The 21,274-nt window shown below is 47.2% G+C and overlaps 2 protein-coding genes across 2 annotated transcripts; both read right to left on the bottom strand.

Moving 5' to 3' along the window:
- Positions 1–594: 594 nt before the first annotated feature.
- Atp5mf (ATP synthase membrane subunit f) lies at positions 595–8,717 on the bottom strand. The gene is made up of 4 exons (XM_052167551.1): positions 8,609–8,717; positions 3,973–4,080; positions 1,397–1,513; positions 595–758 (listed from the first exon to the last, which is right to left on the bottom strand). Exons 1-4 carry the CDS (start codon positions 8,619–8,621, stop codon positions 730–732), a joined length of 267 nt encoding a protein of 88 aa, XP_052023511.1. The 5' UTR covers positions 8,622–8,717; the 3' UTR covers positions 595–729.
- Positions 8,718–12,998: 4,281 nt separating this feature from the next.
- Znf394 (zinc finger protein 394) lies at positions 12,999–19,595 on the bottom strand. The gene is made up of 3 exons (XM_052168457.1): positions 18,983–19,595; positions 16,188–16,311; positions 12,999–14,235 (listed from the first exon to the last, which is right to left on the bottom strand). Exons 1-3 carry the CDS (start codon positions 19,376–19,378, stop codon positions 13,169–13,171), a joined length of 1,587 nt encoding a protein of 528 aa, XP_052024417.1. The 5' UTR covers positions 19,379–19,595; the 3' UTR covers positions 12,999–13,168.
- Between the last annotated feature and the right edge of the window lie 1,679 nt (positions 19,596–21,274).

Below are 21,274 nucleotides of genomic sequence, written 5' to 3'. Positions count from 1 at the left end.
GGCCTTGAACTCAGAAATCTGCCTGCTTCTGCCTCCCGAGTGCTAGGATTACAGGTGTCCGTCACCACCCAGCCCCATTTTTTTTTAAGTAATTAAAAGCGTTTGCTGCTCTTAAGAGAGTACCTGGGTTCTATTCCCAGCATCCATATGGCAGCTTATATGGTGACTCCAGTTCAAGGATCTGATAACCTCTTTTCGTCTTTGTGGATATAAAGTACATACATGGTGCACATGCATACAGGTAAAATACCCATAAGAGCCAGGCGTGGTGGCACATGCTTATAATTCCCAGCACTCAGGAGGCAGAGGCAGGCTGATCTACGTAGTCAATTTTTGAACAGCTAGAGCTAAATAGAGAGACCTTGTCCCAAGAGAAAAATTGTCATGATTCAGTGGCCTGTGTTTCATACTGTATCAGTAACCAATGGCCACAGCACCTCTAAACAGCCACGGAAATCCCATGTAATCTGCTGCCCCACAGTGAGTTGGGTCACAATCCCAAGCACACAATGGTATATAGAGCCCATGGGTTCCATGATCCCAAATCTTGGGCTGTCTGGATAAGTCAAAACAATGACTGCACCAAGACAGCAGTGCCTGAACCAGTCAGTCACCTTTTATTAGACACTACGTTCTCAGTCACGGCATGAAGGTTCAGCCAGTTCTTCCTGGGTTGGAGTGGGGCAGGAAGTTATGCTCGGCCATGCAATGCCATCCAGCGAGCCCTCTTCAGTGGTACTTGCGGTGCCGCTCGTGTTCTAGAAATAGGAAAAACAGCCTTCTACCAGGTGTCCGTGTGAAGGCACAGAGAGTGGTGGCAACAGACCACAACCATCCCACTCCTTCCTGCGACTTTCTTCCAGGTAAGTAGGACCTGCCACCTGGCTAATTTCTTCCATGTCAAACAGCAACACAGGCATCCACTATTGCCCAGGTCCAGTGAGCCTGGTGAGCTGGTGCGGGAGAGCGCTGTGAAGCCCCGCAGAGGCTGATGCTCCCGCCCAGTCTTCATCAGGCCTCAGCATCCCAGGTCTGTGACTGGGGGGCGGCTGTGCTTTGCCAGAGCATGTGCAGCCCCTGGATCCCACTCTCACCCTGCTTTCTGTCCTCTCCACACTAGCTCCTAAGCGAGGACGCCAGTTTTCAACATTTTATATCATGCTTCCCAATCACTAAACTTTAGCCTAATTCCATCTTATTTTTCCTGGGCTCTTTTTCATAGGCCCCTTGCTCAACCCGGTCTCATACTTCCGCACTACTGTGACTTCCTCTCAGGTGGAAGAGCAAACAGGTCAGGAGCACCAAAGCCCCACTGCTAACAAGATGGACTGCCACATCTAACTGACAGAGCCGCACTCCGGGGTAGCAGGAAGCCAGGTCATGCCAGGGGACTTACTGAGTTCCTTGTAAGAAATGCAGTAGCTGAAAACCACGTAGGCCGCCAGCACCATGTTAATCCCTGAGATGCTGCCTTTCCGAACGTTGATGTACTTGTTGTAGTACCGGTCGTACCCTGGAAGAGAGGAGGTGTTCACTGCCAACAGCACTGACAGTGCACGGTCGGATCCCTAGGGCTACTTACTGATGATGTTGAATAGCTCAAATACCCTATGACCTCTGTCCGCACAACCCAAGACTAGCCCATTTAACAGGGCACCGTCCCCTTCTTTGGCTTTAATCATGTGGATGTTGCTCAGGTTATTAGCCTATGCTCTTATTTATCTCCACCTCCAACCTGGGAACCCTCTAACCCTAACTGTGCCATAGATTCCAACCCCCAGTGAGGGCCACTTCACCATAGCCTGCTAGATTGGCTAAGCCCTTCACTGTTGGGCTTTGATCTGTTGCTATGTATTGTAATGCTAAATTCTATACCCAGAAGGTCTGGGCCTACAAGAGTGGCCTCTCCTCGGTGTTTACAAGTTTGTTTTGGTTTTGTTTTTTTAATGCAAACCTTGTTCCCTGTTTTAAAACTATTGGCTAAATAAAATTGGCTACAACCACTTACAGGAGGGATTAGAGATAGGTGGGTTTGTAGTGACCAGGTTGGGGAGAGAGCCTAGAAGAGGAAAGAAGAAGCTGCCACGAGGGGAGATGGACCATGAGCACATGGCCAGGAGAAACAGCAAGAACCTGGGGTACACCACTGGGGAGTCAGGCCAGCACTTAGAAGAGTAGATTAGGGGTGACCCCAGCAACTGTCAAAGCCAAATAAAATAACCATAGTCTGAGTCTCATTTATTTGTAAGCTAGTCAGAGATAAACTTAAATTGGTTGTGTTATACTCCCTGACAGCAATGAATGCCTTAAATATGTCAGGGGTAGTAGGGTTAATAGATGCAGCCAGGTGCACTCACCAGAGAGGACACTAGCGTACTCTAGTTAGTGACAATAAATGAGTCCGGTGAGATGGTTTGTTGTAGGTGGAGGCAAAAGGATCATAAGTTCAGGGCTCTCCTCAGTAGCACACTGACTCTGAGGTCTGCTTATCTGAGAGAGTCTCGTAACAAAAAAGGCACCTCAGAAGTAAAGGCAGGGGCATCTCTTGAGTTCAGGTCAGCCTGGTCTATAAGTTTTATGCCAGCAATGGCTATATAGTGAGACCCCAACAACAAAACAAAGCAAAACAAAAACAAAAGCAACAACAAAAATGGGATGAACTGATAGGGATTAAAATTTTAAAATAGCAAGGGCTTCCTGGGAGGAGCTACGGCACAGGCCATACAAATTTCCTGGACAGCTACAACAGATGTGGGGGCAGAGGCAGAAGAACTGGAAGAAAAGCCTTAAACAAGGCCAAGTCACAGGAACATGGTGGCCAGATTAGGAAAATGGGGATCCCTGAGGAGGCCCAAGGCCATGCACATCTCCATCGGATGATCTGACCAGTGCTACACTTCCTAAGTACCCAGGCCTGAAGGACCAGGCTGCGACCACCACTATTCAAACTCATTCTCCTCAGCGGTTAAGAGCACCAACTGCTCTTCAGAAGGTCCTGAGTTCAAATCCCAGCAACCACATGGTGGCTCACAATCATCCCTAACAAGATCTGATGCCCTCTTCTGGAGTGTCTGAAGACAGCTACAGTGTACTTACATATAATAAATAAAATCTTAAAAAAAAAAAAAAAACCAAAAATTTAAAAAATTCAAACTCATTCTCTTCTCAAAGAAGTAAGTCTCTTTTTGTTTGTAAGTTTTCTTTTTGAGACAAGAGTCTCATGTACCCCAAGCTAACAAATTAGCTAACAGCTGAAGGAGACCCTGCCCTCTGCGCCTTCGCGCCTCCAGCTTCCTAGTGCTGCAAGGTCAGCGGTGTGGACTCACATCCGGTTTTCAGTTTCCCCTAACACAGAGGCACCAACCCTGAGCACTGAAGGTATTTTGAGCTGGGCATGGTGGCACCTACTTGGGGGGCTGAGGCAGGCTGATGGAAGTGAAAGGCTGGTTGAGCCTGAGAGCCTCAGAACACTGCAAACCATTTCCTCAGCCAGCACCTCTCAGGGCTCATGTTTGCTGTGTCTGTGTGCGTGCCAATGCTGTGTGCACTCTCACCTTCACAGCTGTGAGAGCGAAGTGTGTGGAGGCCAGAGGGCACGTCAGGTAGCTTCCACCTCTCTCCACCGGGTTCTGAGACAAGGCTGCTCACTAGACTCAGAGCTGACAGGTTAACTAGACTATCCAGCAGCCAGTGAGCTGGGATCCTCTGTATCTGCCTCTCGGTGTTAGAACTACAAGCACACATTGCTTTTCACATGGGCACTGGAAACCCAAACTCAGTCCACAGTACCCACTGAGCCATCTCCCTTGCCCACACAGTCAGCCTTTGATAGGCTCACCCAAATACAAAAATTCAGGAGTTAACCACCATCATCGCCCCCTCCACAAGACCATCAATCTCAGCCAGCACGGCCCCTATTGCCCAGGTTAAGACAAGAGCACTGCTTCTGCCTTCCCGCCCATAGACACTGACCTCTCCGGAAGGCTCCTGCAATGCCGCTGGGCGTGAAATCCCGCATCAGTATCCAGCTCGGCAGCTCCCCAAGTTTGACCTCCATGAGCTTCTTCTCCTTCAATGGCACTGGAAGAAAAACAAAACAAAACATAGATCAACCCTACAGCAACACAGCACCTCTCCCGTCTCACTGTTTCAACAGTTCCTGCAAGTAGACGAAGGTCACAGACGCCACATCTGACCCCCACTCTAAAGCCACTCTTGTAGGCCTAAGGCTATGCAATGGGAGAGCTGCTTAGCCAAAGCTTTAAATACCGGGGGCTGGAGAGATGGCTCAGAGGACAAGAACGCAGAGGACCTGGGTTCAGTTACCAGCATCACACAACAGCCTGTAATCCAATTACCTTCTGGTAGCCTCTAGCACCAACACATATGTGGTGTACAAACATACATGCAGGCAAAAGCACACATATACATAAAAGAAAAAGAAAGCTTTCTAACTGAACAGTGTCTAACAGCTGAGTGTGACTGTAAAGAAGAAAGCTAAGGCCCACGGGAGAGAATAAAAATGGAGCAGCCTAGGATGCCATAAAGCGTCCCCTGCAGGGAGACACACGCCTACAATCCTGGCTTTCCGGAGATGCAGACAAAATGATCAAGATGTCATAAGGTGAACGACAAACAAACAAACTAATTAATTAACTAATACCCCTAACATGTTCCTTATTTAAACATTTTTAACTCTGTCTCTGTGGAGACAGAGTTAGGCAGATGTATCAGATCCCTAGAGCTGGACTTCCAAGTGGCTGTGAGTCAAGGTACATGGGTGCTGGGAACCAAACGCAGGTCTTCTGCAAGAGCAGGGGGTGTTCTTAAACACAGAGCCAGCTCACCAGCCCCACAGAGTTGTAATAATGATTACCCTGCAGCGAGAGGAACCCATACACAGGAAGGAAACAAATCAAACCTCACAACCTGTCTCCATGCTCTGGATGCCAATCTGGGCACAGCTCTGTCTGACCCCTGGGGTTGCCCTAGGGTTCATGGAAGAACCGAGCTCCACTGCAGTTTGCATATGCTTGCGCGTGTGTGCGCGCGCACGCACGCACGCACACACACACACACACACACACACACACACACACTACTGTAACAAAGGTTTTTTTCGAGACAGGGTTTCTCTGTATAGCCCTGGTTGTCCTGGAACTCACTCTGTAGACCAGGCTAGCCTCGAACTCAGAAATCCGCCTGCTTCTGCCTCCCAGAGTGCTGGGATTACAGGCGTGCGGCCACCACCGCTGGGCAACAAAGGTTATTTTTAAAGAGCCGAGTCTCGTGATGCGTGTATTCTATCATCCTGGCATTGTGGAGACAGAGTTAGGCAGATGTCTATGAGTTCAAGACCAGCCTGATCTACATAGTGAGTTCCAGGACAGACAAAGTTACATAGAAAGACCCTGTTTCCAAAAAAAAAGTAATTAATTTCAAGGTTTATTCTTATGAAATTGGAGAGATGGCTCAGCAGTTAAGAGCACTGACTGTTCTTCCAGAGGATCCAGGTTCAATTCCCAGCACCCACATGGCAGCTAACAACTGTCTGTAACTTTATTTTATTTTATTCTTGGTTTTTCAAGACAGAGTTTCTCTGTGTAGCTCTGGCTGTCCTGGAACTCACTCTGTAGACCATGCTGGACTCGAACTCAGAAATCTGCCTGCCTCTTCCTCCCAAGTGCTGGGATTAAAGGCATGCACTACCACTGCCCAGTTGTCTATAACTTTATTTCAGGGGATATGACATGCTCACATAGACATACATGCAGGCAAAATGTCAATGCACATTAAATAAAAATGCATCATTTTTTAAAAATTTAATATTTGTATTATATATATATATAATATTTTATTATATGTAAATGGGTATCTTACCCGCACGAATGTATATGCACCATATTCATGCTTGGTGTACAAAGGTCAGAAGAGGGCATCAGATGAACCGGAACTAGAGTTTCAGATGAATATGAACCATGTGGGTGCTGGGAACCAACCTTGTGTCATCTCCACCCACTGACCCATCTCTCCATCCCCAAACATCTCCACTCCTAAAGCTTCCAAGTTATATGTGCTACTGATAACTGTTATTCCCCTCACTTAAAAAACCATAAATACTTAGGAGGCATGAACTCCAGTTCCTTCACTGGAGCCACACAGAACAGATCAGATTAATGTGAACTGACCTCACTCAAATACCCCAAGGGAAAAACAGATGCTCAGTTCACACCAACAGAATCCTTCACTGTGGGTCAGCCATTTTCTTGAAACAAGGTCTTTCTCTATAGCCCTGGCTGACCTGGAACTATGTAGACCAGGCTGATCTTGAACTCAGATATCTCCCTGAGAACTGGGCTTAAAAGCATGTGCAGTAGCACAGAGTTTGCCTGTTGTTTTCTAACCTCCAAACTCTCTCTGTGGCTCTTCTGTGCATGCAGGCACATGGGCGCGCGTACACTCTCTGTCTGTCTGTCTCTCTCTGTCTCTGTCTCTCTCTCTTTCACACACACACACACACACACACACACACACACACTCAGCCACCATGCTCAGCTTTTTTTTTTTTTTTAAGACAGGATCTTATGTAGCCCAAGCTGGGCTCAAACCTGCTGCTGTATGTCTTACCTGATCCTGCTACCTTCCAAGTACTGGAATTACAGGCTTTATGTGGTGCTGAGGATAGAACTCAGGACTTTATGCCTGCTGGGCAAGCACTCCATCAACTGAGCTGTAATCTACTACACCACCCCTGCACCGCCCCCCCCCACACACACACACAAACACAGCATCTTTCTTTCTTTGTTGGTTTGGTTTTTGAGATAGGGTATTGCTATGGACTACTGACCAGCCTTAACTCACGGCAATACTCTTGCCTCAGCATTCCAACTGCTAGGGTGACAGGTGCATAACACCACCCCCTAAGTTTATCACACTAAACTCTTTAGTCTTCCATTCAAAGGTCTCTTCACACTAACCCTCTATTTAAATAAGATTGCAAACCTCAAGTTGGGTATGATGGCCACATGCCTTTAATCCCAGTACCTAGAAGGCAGAAGCAGGGAAACTTTTTATGAGTTCCAGGCAAATCTAATCTACCGAGTGAGTTTCAAGATAGCCACGGCTATTTAGGAAGACCTTGTCTTTTTAAAAAAACAAACAAGCAAACATGGTGGTGGCAGAGGCTGCACACACCTTCCATGCCAGCAATTGGGGAGGCAGAGGCAGGCGGGGGTTCAAGTTCAAGGGTACCTAGGGCTGCAGAGAAACGGGGATGTGGGTGTCTACTTTTTCCAACTGTTTTTTTTTTTTTTTCTTAAGAGGAAGGCCCAGGCTGGCTTTACCTCGGAGCAATTGTGCTTCTCAGCCACTTGAGCAGTGTTATCAATGCTCTTCCCATTCTAAAAGCACAGAGTTAACTATCTCCTGCCATTTTACAGATAAAATAGTCTAATGCTCCAAGCAGAGGTGGTGCAAGCCTTTAGATTCCAGCACTGGAGAGGCGGAAGCAGGTGGATCTACAGGTGAGTTCCAGGACAGCCAGAGCCAGAGCCAAAGAAATCCTACTTGCAAAACCAAGACCCCAAACAAACCGAAAAGGCCCAGCTTCTTCACACCCCGTTTTTAGACACCCCACCCCTTCACCTTCCCAGGCTGAGAGAAAGAACACAGCTACAAGCTAAGTATGGTGGCCTAGGCTTGTAATCCTAGACAAGAGATAGAGGCTAATGCAGACGGACCGTGGCTGCAAGTTCACCCAATCTGGACTACGTAGTGAAACCCTGTTTCAAGAGGAGGCAGACAACTGTGAAATGGCTAGCCTGGCTACTGGGGTTCCTCGAAGTTGTCCTCTAACCCGGATACAAGCTCCAGCATTCCCATGACCATTCCTAGACACACCTGATACACATAACAACACACACAATAATATGTAATCCCAACAGTGCACAATGAATGAGTGTAGAGATTTACTCGTACGTGTTAAGGGAACATCTGCTTGTCTGTCACAAGGACATCTCTGAAAGGTAATCTCATTTACCATGAGACCCGCCAACCTAGGTCAGAATCCCAGCGAGGCTCTCTCAGGACTGGTGACCTTGAGCAGGTCACTGCACCTCAGTAGGCGTATTCAATCGACCCGTACATAACATAAAGTGGTGTCCGGAACCATTCTAGGCACTCGCTGGTCCTGGCCCCTAATCTGAACCTCATCTCCAGGAAGGACTAGCGCTGCCATGCGTAAAGGTTCAAGTGACCCTGCCTATGTCTGTCGCGCAGGAGAAAAAAAAGAAGCTTAGTCCTCTGCCGAGACCAGACAAATAGCTCCCAGTAACGCATGTACAGGCCCGGAGAAGCCTCTCCATGCTGACTCGGTCTTCTACCGCCAGGCCAGGCGATGCACAGCAGAAATCCGCTGCAGAGTGTATGGAGGAGGGCGGACAGCGCAGGAGCTTATGTAAGTGTCCAGCGCGCTTCCGAGGAGGCCGCGGTGAAGTCCCCGGGGGAAGAACAAGGGTTCCCACGGCTCCTTCTCACCCCACTGTGGCCCTGGAGCCTGTGGCCAAATCGGGCTTCCAACCCCACGGCCAGGTAAGGGCCGAGTACTCACCGACCGACGCCATCTTGAAGTCCTGATGTCCGCAAAAATCCAGCCGCGCGAAGGCTGCTGGGAAGGGCGCACGCACCCTGCTGGCGCTGGAAGCAGAGGCTCATGGGAAGTAGGTCGCCACTCGGAGCATTTTGGGACCTATCCAAGGCAGAAGGAAAGGACGAAAGGGAAAAGGGACCTTCTGACTTTTTAATCTTCTGCTTTTGGATCTGTTATGAGAAATGAGAGGGGTGTGGCTCAGTCCCGGAATGCTTAAGGCTCCGGTTCCATTCCCAGTGCTGAAAAGAAAGAAGAAAAGCAGAGAGGCCTCGAATACGGGAACATTTTTTAACCCTTCCCAATTCCTTTTACCTGCTATTTATTCACTGTGCTCTGACCCCAAATCCCTCTGAAGAATCACTCAAGGATGCTTAAGTGGTTTCCATGGTGATTGCAAACACGTCTGCACAGCCGACAACTGCTTAAATGGATCTTTTTTAAAGCTAGTAAAGGTAGTTTTTTGACCCAAAATCAGAAGTTTTGGATTTAAGCTACATGTAAGCGCCAAAGTCAAGCTACAGGAATTATCTTGCCACTAATTCCCAACTTTGGGCCTTAAACATAGAAAGACTGTGCAATAACAGAGTGAGTCTAGCCTGGAAATCAGTATATGCTCTGAGTTGCCCTCAAACTTTGGGCTGTGGCAACTCATGTATTGGAATTACATTTGTGCACTGCCTGTATAAACTGACATGACTAGACTACGGAATAATTAAGGTGAAGGTTTTTTTTTTTAATTATTTTTATGTATATGGGTGTTTTGCCTACATGTATGTCTGTGTACCACATTCATGCAGGGCCTATTGAGGTCAAAAGAGGGCATTGGGTCCCCTGGAGCTGAAGTTAGAGACAGTTGTGTACTCCCATGTGAGTTGTGGGAATCAAACCTGGGTCCTCTGGAAGAGCAGCAAGTGCTCTTAACTGATGAGCCATCTCTCCAGCCCCCGTAAGGGGGTGGTGTTTATTGTAGATGTGAGAGAGAGGGAACAGCCAGAGGCATCTGGAAGAGTCCAAGGCAGAGAGAGAAGTAGACTGAACGTGGACATCTGACTGGACATGGTCAGGGCAATCTAAGAGTGAGAGAATGGGGGAGGGGAACAGCAGGGTTATTGGGGGGGGGGGAGGAGAAATAGCAGGGTTATAAGGCGTGTGACTAGCTGGGGGGAGGGAAGCCCAGGAGCTGAAGGGAGAAGCGTAGGGAAGATGAAAAGAGCCAGGATACTATAACATGGACTTTGATGAGTGTAACAAGTATTTGTGATGTTGAGAGATGGGAGGCCAGCATGCATTTTGATATGCTGGTAAATACCACAGGTAGCCATACCTCCCTTCTGCCAATGGTAAGGAAAATAACTCCTAACCAGGCAGTGGTGGCACATACCTTTAATCCCAGCACTTGGGAGGCAGAGGCAGAGGCAGGTGGATTTCTGAGTTCGAGGCCAGCCTGGTCTACAGAGTGAGTTCCAGGACAGCCAGGGCTACACAGAGAAACCCTGTCTCGGGGGGGGGGGGGGGGGGGGGGGGAAGGGAGGCGGGGAGGGGACAAAAAACAAAAAAAACTTCCTTTTGACAGAGGAGAGCCGGGCTTCACAAATTCCCAAGGAATGTTGGCTTTTATCTAACCACCAAAAATCCTCCTCCTATAGTCTAGGCTGAGCACATTTCTGGATGTTTGGGCTGCTTTTTAGAGTTTGGCTGCAAAGCATTAGAGAAAAGGGAATTGTTCCAAGCAAAAGGAACTGCATTATGCAAATTTACTTGGGGGATGGGGAGGGCAGGGCACTCAATCCCTTAATATAGAAGGATGCTGTAATCAAGCAGGTGTACTGAGACAAGTGGTCAGCAGACTTCTGAGAAGTGTAAACTTGTTCTGTTACCATTTTCTTGAAGAGGCTGGGTGGTCCCAGATGTGTCATCATCTTAGTGTCTTAAATGATTCTCTCTTGGACCAAAGATCTACACCAGCCCAACACTTCTTATGTCAAGTTCCCAAATACTAGAATTATAGGTGTTTACAACCAAACCCTGCTTTGCCTCAGAACACTTGAGTCTGCCTGTATTTAGAGTTGATTGTAGAGCCAGTATCAAGAGTTCAGTTCTGAATGCTTTTGTCTTTTCAGGATTTTAATGAGCAAGAGAGAAGGGGGCAATGGTGTCACAGGCCTTTGACCCCAGCACTCAGGAGGCAGAGACAGGTAGATCTCTCTTCAAGATCAGCCTGTTCTACAGAATGAGTTCCAGGCCAGCCGGGGCTACACAAAGAAACTCTGTCTTGGGGCACAGGGGAAGCAAGAGAGGAATCACATTCAAGGCTCGTATTTATCTACTGCTTTGTGTTCATAGAAAGGATAGGTCAATTATGCTTAGAGTTGTTGCTAACATACTTATAGGGCACTTTCCAGCCACTTGCATGTTTAGTCTCATGGGAAAGCTGGATAGAATGGCACACTGCAATAATCCCAGGATTTGAGGGCCTTAGGCAGGAGGATCACTGTGAGTTTGAAAGTGGCCTGGGCTACAAAGTGAGTCAGAGGCCAGCTTGGGTTAGAGACTTTGTCTGAAATAAAAAGTCTCAAAACTGGGGGCTGGAGAGATGGCTCAGTGGTTAAGAGTACTGACTGTTCTTCCAGAGGTCCTGAGTTCAATTCCCAGCAACCACATGGTGGCTCACAACCATTTGTAGTGGGGTCTGATATCTTCTGGTGTGTCTGAAGACAGCTACAGTGTACTCATATACATAAAATAAATAAGTCTTTAAAAAAAGTTACAAAACAATTTTCATATTGTTTTGTTGAGATGCTGGAATCGTTGGACCTAGGACCTTGTACGTGGGAGGCAAAGCTATAAAACTCTCGTGAGCATTTCTGGAGGTCCTAGACGCACATGCATGGCCAAGGCCCAGAGGCCACTGCATTATCTTGGTACACACAGTAAAAGCAATCTTTCAGCCCTAGGGATTACTCCAATAATAAAGCTTCAAAACAAAGTGCAGTCATGTCCAAGGTCTTAGGGCATTTAAAAACATATTGTGGGGGTGAGGTGTGTATGTGGCATAGCATGTATGAGGTTAGAGGAATCCTCTGGGTATCAGTTCTTCCCTTTACCTTGTTGGTCCCAGGGATGGAATTCAGGTTGTTTGGCTTGGTGGCCAACAGCATTATCCACCTCTTTTTCCCTGACACCATAGGATTCAAATACTTCTGTCCTCAGTCCTCTCCTTTTGAGGACCCCAAGGATGTCCTCCTGGAACACTTCCTTCTGTCTCATGAGAAGCCTCAGAAAAAGATTATAGTTATAGATGTGTATAGTAGTATTGCTGTGGCTCAACTCTGGTTCTCTGCAAGAGCGGTATTGGTCATCTTAACTGCTGAGCCACTGCTCCTGCCCTTTAACCCTTATCATTAGACATCTCAAACATGGCCCCATTCATCTTTTGGAAAGTTCCCTACACTCCTTCTTCCTTCTCTGCATGTATGTGTGCATGTGTGTGCGCGTGTGTGCATGTGTGTGTGTACTTTTCAAGTATACATATATATTTATGTATACTTGAAAACACTTGGCCAGTGAGATGTTGCAGTGGGTAATGACATTGCTGCCAAGCTTAGTGACCTGAGGCCATCCCCTGGAATCTACATGTTGTTAGAAGAAAACCAACTCCCTCAAGTTGTCCTGTGACTTCCACATACACACTATGGTGTGTGTGTACCCCCAATAAATAAATGCAAACAATTATCTCTGTGTGAATGTATGTTTGACGTGTGTGTGTGTGTGTGTGTGTGTACATGGTAGAGCTCAGAGGCCATCTCTGAGGAGTCAGTTTCTTTTGGCCTTTACATGGGCTCCAGGGTACACACTCAGGTTACCAGGCTTCTGTGGCAAGTACCTTTACTTGCTGGGCGCTCTTGCCCTGTGAACATCTTTTTTCTATTTTTTCAGTTTCTCTATATTGACCTAGCTGTCCTGGAATTCCCTTTGTAGACCAAGCTGACCTTCCTGCCTCTGCCTCCTGAGTGCAGGGTCTGAGGTGTGTGCCACGATGTCTGGCTCAATGAAATTCTTTATAAAAGTATGTATTAAGGTTCAACTCAAGCTGTGATGATGCATGCATGCCTTTAATCTCAGAACTCAGGAGTCAGATTGCTGAGTTCTAGGCATGATCTACATAGTGATCTAAGACAGCCAGAGCAACATAATAAGATCCTGTCTCAAAAACCAATCAAACAGAAAGGTTCAAATGAGACCTACCTGTCTTGTGTGTGAGGTCTAAGGAAATCTGTCTGTGAGTGACTGAGGTGTCCCAAATGACAATGCATCTTCTAGACAAAGAAACCCTGAACAATCACAAGAGTCATGTTGGGCAAGGTGGTGGGCACCTTTAATCTCAACATACAGGAGGTAAAGCCAGAGGCAGGTTGATCTCTTGAATTTGAGGCCAGCCTGGTCTACATAGCTACTCCCAGATAGCCAGGACTACACAGTGAGACATTTTCTCAATAGTAGCAACAGCAAAAACCACATGAGTTACACAGAGACATCTGAAAGCTGGGAGACTGAATTTTGATGGATTCTTTGGTGCCGGACAAGGTGTGTACTCTGTCTGAATCTTTCGCCACATTGAAAACATTTATAAGGTTTTTCTCCTGTGTGAGTTCTCTGGTGTTTAATGAGGGTGGCACTCTGACTGAATCTTCTCCCACAGACAAAACACGCATAAGGCTTCTCTCCCGTGTGGATTCTCTGGTGCTTAAAGAGGTCTGAGCGCTGTTTGAAGCTCTTCTCACAGTCTTCACACTTGTATGGTCTCTCCCCTTTATGTAGTCGCTGATGTCTAAAGAGGCTGGAAATATGAAAGATCTCCCCACACTCCTCACATTTACAGTACTTCTCACTGGCGTGGGTTCTCTGGTGCCGACTCAGATGGGAGCTCTGCCTGAAGCATTCCCCACATTCCGGGCATGCGTACGGCTTCTCGCCTGTGTGTGTGCGCTGGTGTTTAACAAGGGCAGCACTCTGACTGAAGCTTTTCCCACACTCTTGGCACCGATAGGGCTTCTCTCCTGTGTGGGTCCTCTGGTGTTTGAAGAGGTCTGAGCGCTGTCTGAATCTCTTCTCGCAGCTATCACATTTATAAGGTTTATCTTCCTGGAACTGCCTCTGGGTTTCAAGAAGCCCCAAAGCACTGTCCACAAATCTGTGAGGCTTCACTATCTGGCATTTCACATGGAAGCCTTGTCTGGGGTCATCCCCACATTCACTGTTGGTACCCAGATCCTCTGCTGTCTGGATGTGCTGACCAAGGACAGAGCAGCCACTGCTCCCAAACTCATTCTTAGAGTCCCTTTCATCTTTGGACACATCAGTGAGATTCGGGTTGGCAGTGCGTCCATGCTCTTCAGGAGGACTCTGGAGCTGCAGCAATACAGCAGCTTTTGGTAGTTTTTCCTCCCAGTCTTCACAGGCATCACCACATTTGGTAAACGCTGGGACCTCTCCCTGGGTCACTTCTTGTAGCCATGCCTGTGGCTCTGCCTCCTTTAAAATTTCTTGCTTTAGAATCATGTCTGTGTTTGCAGCTCTAGTTTCCAAGCCTGCAACATGAAAGTAAGAGCTGCTGTTACCCCCGTGTGACAGTGGGATAGAGGTGCTGGTGATGGGGCATATCTAACCGGCTTCCAGGTGCGCTCCACTATACTCTTTATGCGGAATTGAGCCCATCAGGGGCATGCACTTTGCCTGTAAAAGCAAACTGCTTTCCTTCTGTGCTGTGCCTACAGCTACAGGCATTCTTCCCTGGTCCTACTGCACAGCCACACTAAGAGGTAGACACAGAAAGGATGCCAGAACAGGCTGACAGCCTCCATCCGTGAATGTGGGCTGGGTTAATATGAGAAAGCCTCTCCAGATGAGCTATAATGGGCATATCTGATGACGCCAACATATGAAGGCAGGGTTCCAATGCCAGTTCAATCTAGCATTGGGTGAGGGGGCATACAAACTGTCCTCTGGCCTCTACACATACACCTTTACTACAAGCATGTTCACCCATACAAGCACATACAGGTGGGGAGGGACACATGTATCCCACCTCTAGCTGAGGAGCTGTGAGTTATTCATCACTGCTGGGAGAGCCAGAGTGATTTTTCTTCAAGGATGTAGCCACTGTCAGGTTGCCTGTGCTCTAAGAAACTACCCCACACTCATGCACATGCAAACCCTAATTAAAACAAAACATTACAAACTTGAATGTAGGACGAAACATTTGGGAAAGAAGAGACGAATGGGAGAGGGCATGCTGGGAAGGAGGGTTCCAGAGAGAGGGGAAGGGATAAGACAGGAAAGGGGGTTGATTCTAATCAAAGTATATATATATATATATATATATATATATATATAGTTATATATATATAGTTATATATATAGTTATATATATAGTTATATATATATAGTTATATATATAGTTATATATATAGTTATATTAATATTATATTATATATTAATATATAAATTACATTATCTATAATACATATATTTAAAAACAACTAAAAATTTATTAAAGGCCAGGTATAGTAGCACACACCCTGAATCCCAGCACTCTGAGGGCCAAGGCAGGCAGATCTCTGAGTCCAAATAGCCTGGGCTACATAGTAACTTCCGGTCCAGCAGCGTTACAGTGAGACTCTTTTTCAAAAACACAACAAAAATTATTAGAAACAAACACATGTACACAAAATAAAATAGAGATCAGAAAAGCACAGCCAAAGTAACAAAAGAAATTCTAAGGCTCTTAACCCATGTTTGTGAATGGCAAACTAGCTCACAGATCAGATCTCAGCTAGTAATCCCGCTTAGCAAACTGTCAACCTGACACAGCCTAAGAAAGGAAAGCCTTGGCTGAGGCATCCCTGCATCAGACTGGCCTGTGGCTCTCTATGGGGGATTACTTTGATTCTTAAGTGATGTAGAACATGCTGACCCATTATGGGAGTTTCCATCCCTAAGCAAGAAGGTCCTGAACCGCATAAGACAGCTGGTTGATGGGGCTGTGGGGACCAGTCAGTGGGTAAAGGCATCTATAGCGAGCACAGCTTAACTCTGATGATCCCCAGGATACAACGTAATAGGAGAAAACTTCTTCCCACAAGATTGTCTTCTGATCTCCACACAAACACAGTGGCACATGCACACACACACAAGACAAATAAAATTAAAGATGAAAAGATTAAAAAAAAAAACAGAACCCCAAACAAAGCTGTTGTGTAAAAACAAACAAACAAAAAGATTGCTAGCCGAGGCTAAGCCAGCCTGCGACAGTGTCCTCATGGCTCCTACCGTCTGTTCTTCTTTATCATGCTGTAAGGACCAGCAAGCAGGCCTGCTTTCAGGTTCCAGCCTTGACTTGTCTCAGTGATTTGGACTGTGACCCTTTCCTCCCCTAAGCTGCTTTTGGTCAGACTGTTTTCTCACAGCAACTGGGAGGAAGCTAGAGCAGCTTCCCTACACACACCACACATGCGACAACTTATCAGAGAACAGCACTTACCAGGCACAACTGTGATCCCAGCATCCTTTGTGCTCTCTCCGTAGAAACCCTTTCGAGCTGCGGCCAGCTTCTCCCACTCTTCCCAGGTCAGAGATTCAGCCATATCCTTGTAGGTCACAAAGCTCTAGAACAGCAAAAGATCTCCATTTAGTACTCGCTGTCACTGCAAACACTACCACTAGGGGAAGCTGGTCTCTAGAGTGGAAGGAGCTGGTGTAAGAGAGTCAAGACAAGCCACAGATGCTGTGTGAACTGGGTACTAAAGGGACCTGCTACCGACAGTCTTCACTGTCAACCTGGCTGGGTTTAGAATCACCCAAAAGCAAGCTTCCAGGCTAACCTGTGCGAGCATTTCCAGACAGCTTTGACTGTGGAGGGAAGGTCAACCCTGGGCAGGCCGATGCACTGGACAGAAAGAAGGTGGCAAGGGAACGCCAGCATCCTCCTTCTGCCTGCTAACCTTGAAGCCAGGTGGCCAGCCACGCCTTCCTGACCTCAGCTCTCTTCAGTAAGGCCTCCCCTCAAGTTGCTCTAGTCATGGCAGTGAGAAGAGTTCCTGGTCTCTGTAGAAGTTGGGTCTGGTTCTTCCTCCCAGCTCTGTGCTTCCCAGAAATAAGACTCAAACCCAAATATATTTACAAATGCCTTGACCATATTGCTAGGCACTTCTCTGACGAGATCATTTATTCTGATGTGTATTCTACCACAAGCTTGGGTACCTGTGCTGAGGAACTATATGTCCATCTTGTCACATCTTCCCGGGAAAATCTCTCACACCTGGCGGCTCTACCTCAGAATCCTTTCTGTCCCCTGAATGTCCCAACCCCTATTCCCAGACTAAGCTATAAGCCACCAATTTTATTACTGACAGGTGCCACATCCATACAAACTCAAGATATTCTATGACTCTCATTAGAAGGCCACATATAATTATTATTATTTTTTTTGTTTTGTTTTTTGGATTGGGTTTTTTTTTTGGGGGGGGGGGACAGGGTTTCTCTGTATAGCCCTGGCTGTCCTGGAACTCCCTCTGAGGACCAGGCTGGCCTGGAACTCAGAAACCCGCCTGCCTCTGCCTCCCACAGTGCTGGGATTACAGGCATGTGCCACCACTGCCAAACCAAAAAAAGAAAGAAAGAAATTCTAGGGTCATACTCGTCCCTCTACATAGTGGGTTGTTCTAGGCTAGCCTGGGCTACATAAGCTCCTGATTCACTTGGGGGCTGGGAGAGAGAGACATCCTAGGTGGAAGATGCAGGAGTGTCCCTGAGAGCTCTAGCTCGCCTTGACTGCTTTCTGCATCCCTGCCTTTCTCACTGCCAGGAAATGAACATATCTGCTCCAGCAGACCCTTCTGTAATGGTGTTCTGCCTTACCCCAAGCCCAGAAACAATGAATTCAGCTGATCATGGACTGGACTCAACTTCTGACCCATTAAATCACAGTGAATCTTTTGTTCCTTAAATTGTTTTAGGTATCTGACACAGTGACAAACTGACTTAAACGTGGTATGTATACATGTACATGGCTAACACACATATATATTTCCATTTTTTCAATTTTTTACTGTTTGGTTTTTTTGAGACAGGGTTTCTTTGTGTAGCCCTGGCTGTCCTGGAACTCACTCTGTAGACCAGGCTGGCCTCGAACTCAGAAATCCACCTGCCTCTGCCTCCCAAGTGCTGGGATTAAAGGTGTGCGCCACCACTGCCCGGCACACATGTATATTTATATTGGCTGAGTTCCCTGTATCTAAAATGCTTGTGAGCTATACTGTTCACAATTTCAGAATATCTCACAGTTCAGTCAGGGATGAAATCACTGTGCCAGCATTTTTGTAACCTGAAATCCCCAAATCTGAAGTGCTTGAGTGTCTGCCCCCAATAACTAAGCAATAGCCCAAATGTCCATAGTGCTGAGATGGAAAAACATAGCTAAAATATAAAACGGCATCCGGTGGGGAGGATCTATTTTGAGATTAGCTTTTCACAGGCAGGAGAGATGAATCAGAAGAGTGCTTCCTGCTCCTCCAGAAGACTGACCGACCCGTGTTCAGTTACAGTGCCCACATTAGGCAGTTTACAACAGCCTGTGATTCCAGGATCTGATACCCTGTCTGTGCTCTTTGGTCACTCCCACACATGTGGCATACACTCATATACAGTCAGTCTCACACATGCACAAAAATGAAAAGAAAGTAGACTTTTCACGCTGACAATGATTGTAGATTGTATTCTAAAAGGCACATGCGAGCTCTCTTTCAATACGCTAGGAATGATGGTCCACACCTTTAATCCCCGAACTTTGGAGGTGCAGTAAGGTGGATCTCTGTGAGTTCAAGGCCAGCCTGGTATATACAATGAGTTCAAGTCAGATAGGGATACACAGTGTGTCTCTGCCTTTAAAAAAAGGAAAAAAGAAAAAAATCAAAGTATATTTCAAAACCAGTAATAAGTATTAAGAGTTGTAGTGATTGGCCTTTTTAGTTCTCATTTTGGCAGGTGACTTCTTACGGATCTAACATATTCAAATATATGGGCCTAAAGGGGCCATTCTCATTCAAAGTGTGTGTGTGTGTGTGTGTGTAGAAAACCAGGCTGTATTCTCTAAATCATGACTGGGAGCGCATGCACGTGAATGCAGACGTCTAGAACACGGTATCAGATCTTTTGAAGCTAGAGCTACAGATGGTTGTGGGTCCTGGGAACTGAATTCATTTTCTGGAAGAGAGCAGCACAGGGTCTTAAACACTAAACCATCTCTCTGGCGCCACCTAGAGCCCACCCCAGTCTCACCTGGGGGGAGGCCCGGTCCAGTGCTCTTTGCAGAGTCCGCGCCAAGGCCACAGCCTCCTCCCCGCTTTCGGGGCAGTGGTCCCGCACGTAGGCCTGGAGCTCCTGGGGCAGGATGGTGAGGAACTGCTCCAGCACCAGCAGCTCCATGATCTGCTCTTTGGAGTGCAGCTCCGGCCTCAGCCACCGCCGACACAGCTCCCAAAGTCGGCTCAGCGCCTCCTCGGGACCGGCCACTTCCTGGTAGCGCAATTGCCTGAACAGTTTTCGAGAAGTTTCGGGGTTCTGCCAATCTCCGGAACCGGAGGACTCCTGACTCCCCGGAGAGTCCTCCTCCACTTTCACCGTACAAAGCCCAGCACCGAGAGGTGGCGGGGCGACCCCAGAGCCCGCAGCCATTGAAGCCTCTGGACCGTCCAGGTCGAGCTTGTTTTCTAGAAGGGCAAAGCCCAATGACCTCACGGACTTTTTCTGAAACCGAGGCGGACTGGTATCCTCTCCCAAAAACGAGGCCCGGAAAAGGCCACTACCGACACAGCACACCCATGAACACGGCCTCCTTAGTTCTCATTTCGCCAGGTGACAGAAAAACAAAGCGGCCGGAAGTGCGTCATTAACTCCGCCTCTGGGAATAAGCCTCACTTTTGCAAGGTCTCTCTAAGCGTCCTGGAGGACTAAGATGCATCTCTATGGTTCGGCTTCTTTATTGCACTAGAGAGGCTGCAGGCCAGGATGAATGGATGAATGAATGAATGAATGAATGGATGGATGGAAGGATGGAAGGATGGATGGATGGATGGATGGATGGATGGATGGATGGATGGATGGATGGATGGATGGATGGATGGATGGATGGATGGATGGATGGATGGGTGGGTGGGTGGGTGGGTGGGTGGATGGATGGATGGATGGATGGATTGGATGGGTGGATGGATGGATGGATGGATGGATTGGATGGATTAGATAGATGGGCGCCTACACTGAGAAAAAAATCTGTTTTGAAAACAAAAATAAAAATAAATAAATAAAAGATGGGCTGGAGAAATGGTTCCGCGGCTAAGGATACAGGCTACTCTTGTAGAGGATCTGGCTTCAATTCCTGGCTCCCATAACATGGTGCAGGCCAAACAGCCATAAATAAAGTAAAGCTAGATATATCTATTTTCATTATTTACTTTTTTTTTTTTTTTGATTTGGTTTTTTTCGAGACAGGGTTTCTCTGTGTAGCCCTGGCTGTCCTAGAACTCACTCTGTAGACCAGGCTGGCCTCGAACTCAGAAATCTGCCTGCCTCTGCCTCCCAAGTGCTGGGATTACAGGCGTGCGCCACCACCGCCCGGCTATTTTAATTATTTAAAAATTGTGTTTGATTCTTCGAGACAGGGTTTCTTTGACTAGCACTGGCTATAGAAACTAGACTGGCCTCAAACTCACAGAGATCTGCCTGCCTCTGTTTCTCCAGTGCTGCATTTAAAGGCTTGTGCCACCACACACAGGCAAAATAAATAAATCTTGTTAAAACAAAAACAAAACTATCCCCAGAGAGCCAGAGTTTAGTTCTGACACCACAGGGGCAAGCACACTTACTCTAGTCCCAAGGGATCTGACTGCCCTCTTCTGGCATCCTGTGGCCAGTAAGCTCACTTGAGATGCATAGACCCAATGAAGGCAAGACACTCTACACGTTAAAAAGAAAAGAAGGGAAAAGAAAACTTAAAAGAAAAACCCCATCACTCAAGAGGCAGAGGCAGGAAGACCTCTCAGTTTGAGGCCAGCCTGGTTCAGGGTTAGAGAGAAACCTTGTCTCTAAAAACAAACAAATTTTTTGAAGTAGTGCGTAGTGGGACATACCTTTAATTTCAGAACTCGGAACACAGAGGCAGGTGGATCTCTGTGAGTTCTCTGGAAGCCTGGTCTACACATGAGTTCCAGGCCAACCAGATCTGCCTTGCGAGACCCTGTGTGGGAAGGGCCCGAGTGTGTGAGCAACACATCTTTAATTCACTCTGTGCAGTCCACACAGAGCCCAGAAAGAGGGCATCAGATACCCTAGAACTAGAGTTACTGAAGGTTGTGAACCATGGGAGTGATTTAGGGTGAGACGGCCAGCTAGCCAGTCCTGGGTGCACCCCAAAATACAGCTTGCATCAATCGTGGATTTGAGAGACGCCCTCCCCGCCGCCCTCAGCGTTGTGACCTTAGTTCTGTAACTAGGTCTTCAACTGTTTGCAGTTCCATAGCAGTCTGTTTTGGTGTGCCCCTGAAGTGTGACAACAGGCTCTCAGGTACTGCTGGC

This window comes from Apodemus sylvaticus, chromosome 22, assembly GCF_947179515.1.
Source record: "Apodemus sylvaticus chromosome 22, mApoSyl1.1, whole genome shotgun sequence".
Lineage (NCBI taxonomy): Eukaryota > Metazoa > Chordata > Mammalia > Rodentia > Muridae > Apodemus > Apodemus sylvaticus.
Note: the sequence above shows the minus strand (reverse complement) of the source record. Positions and strands in the feature narration are given on the sequence as shown.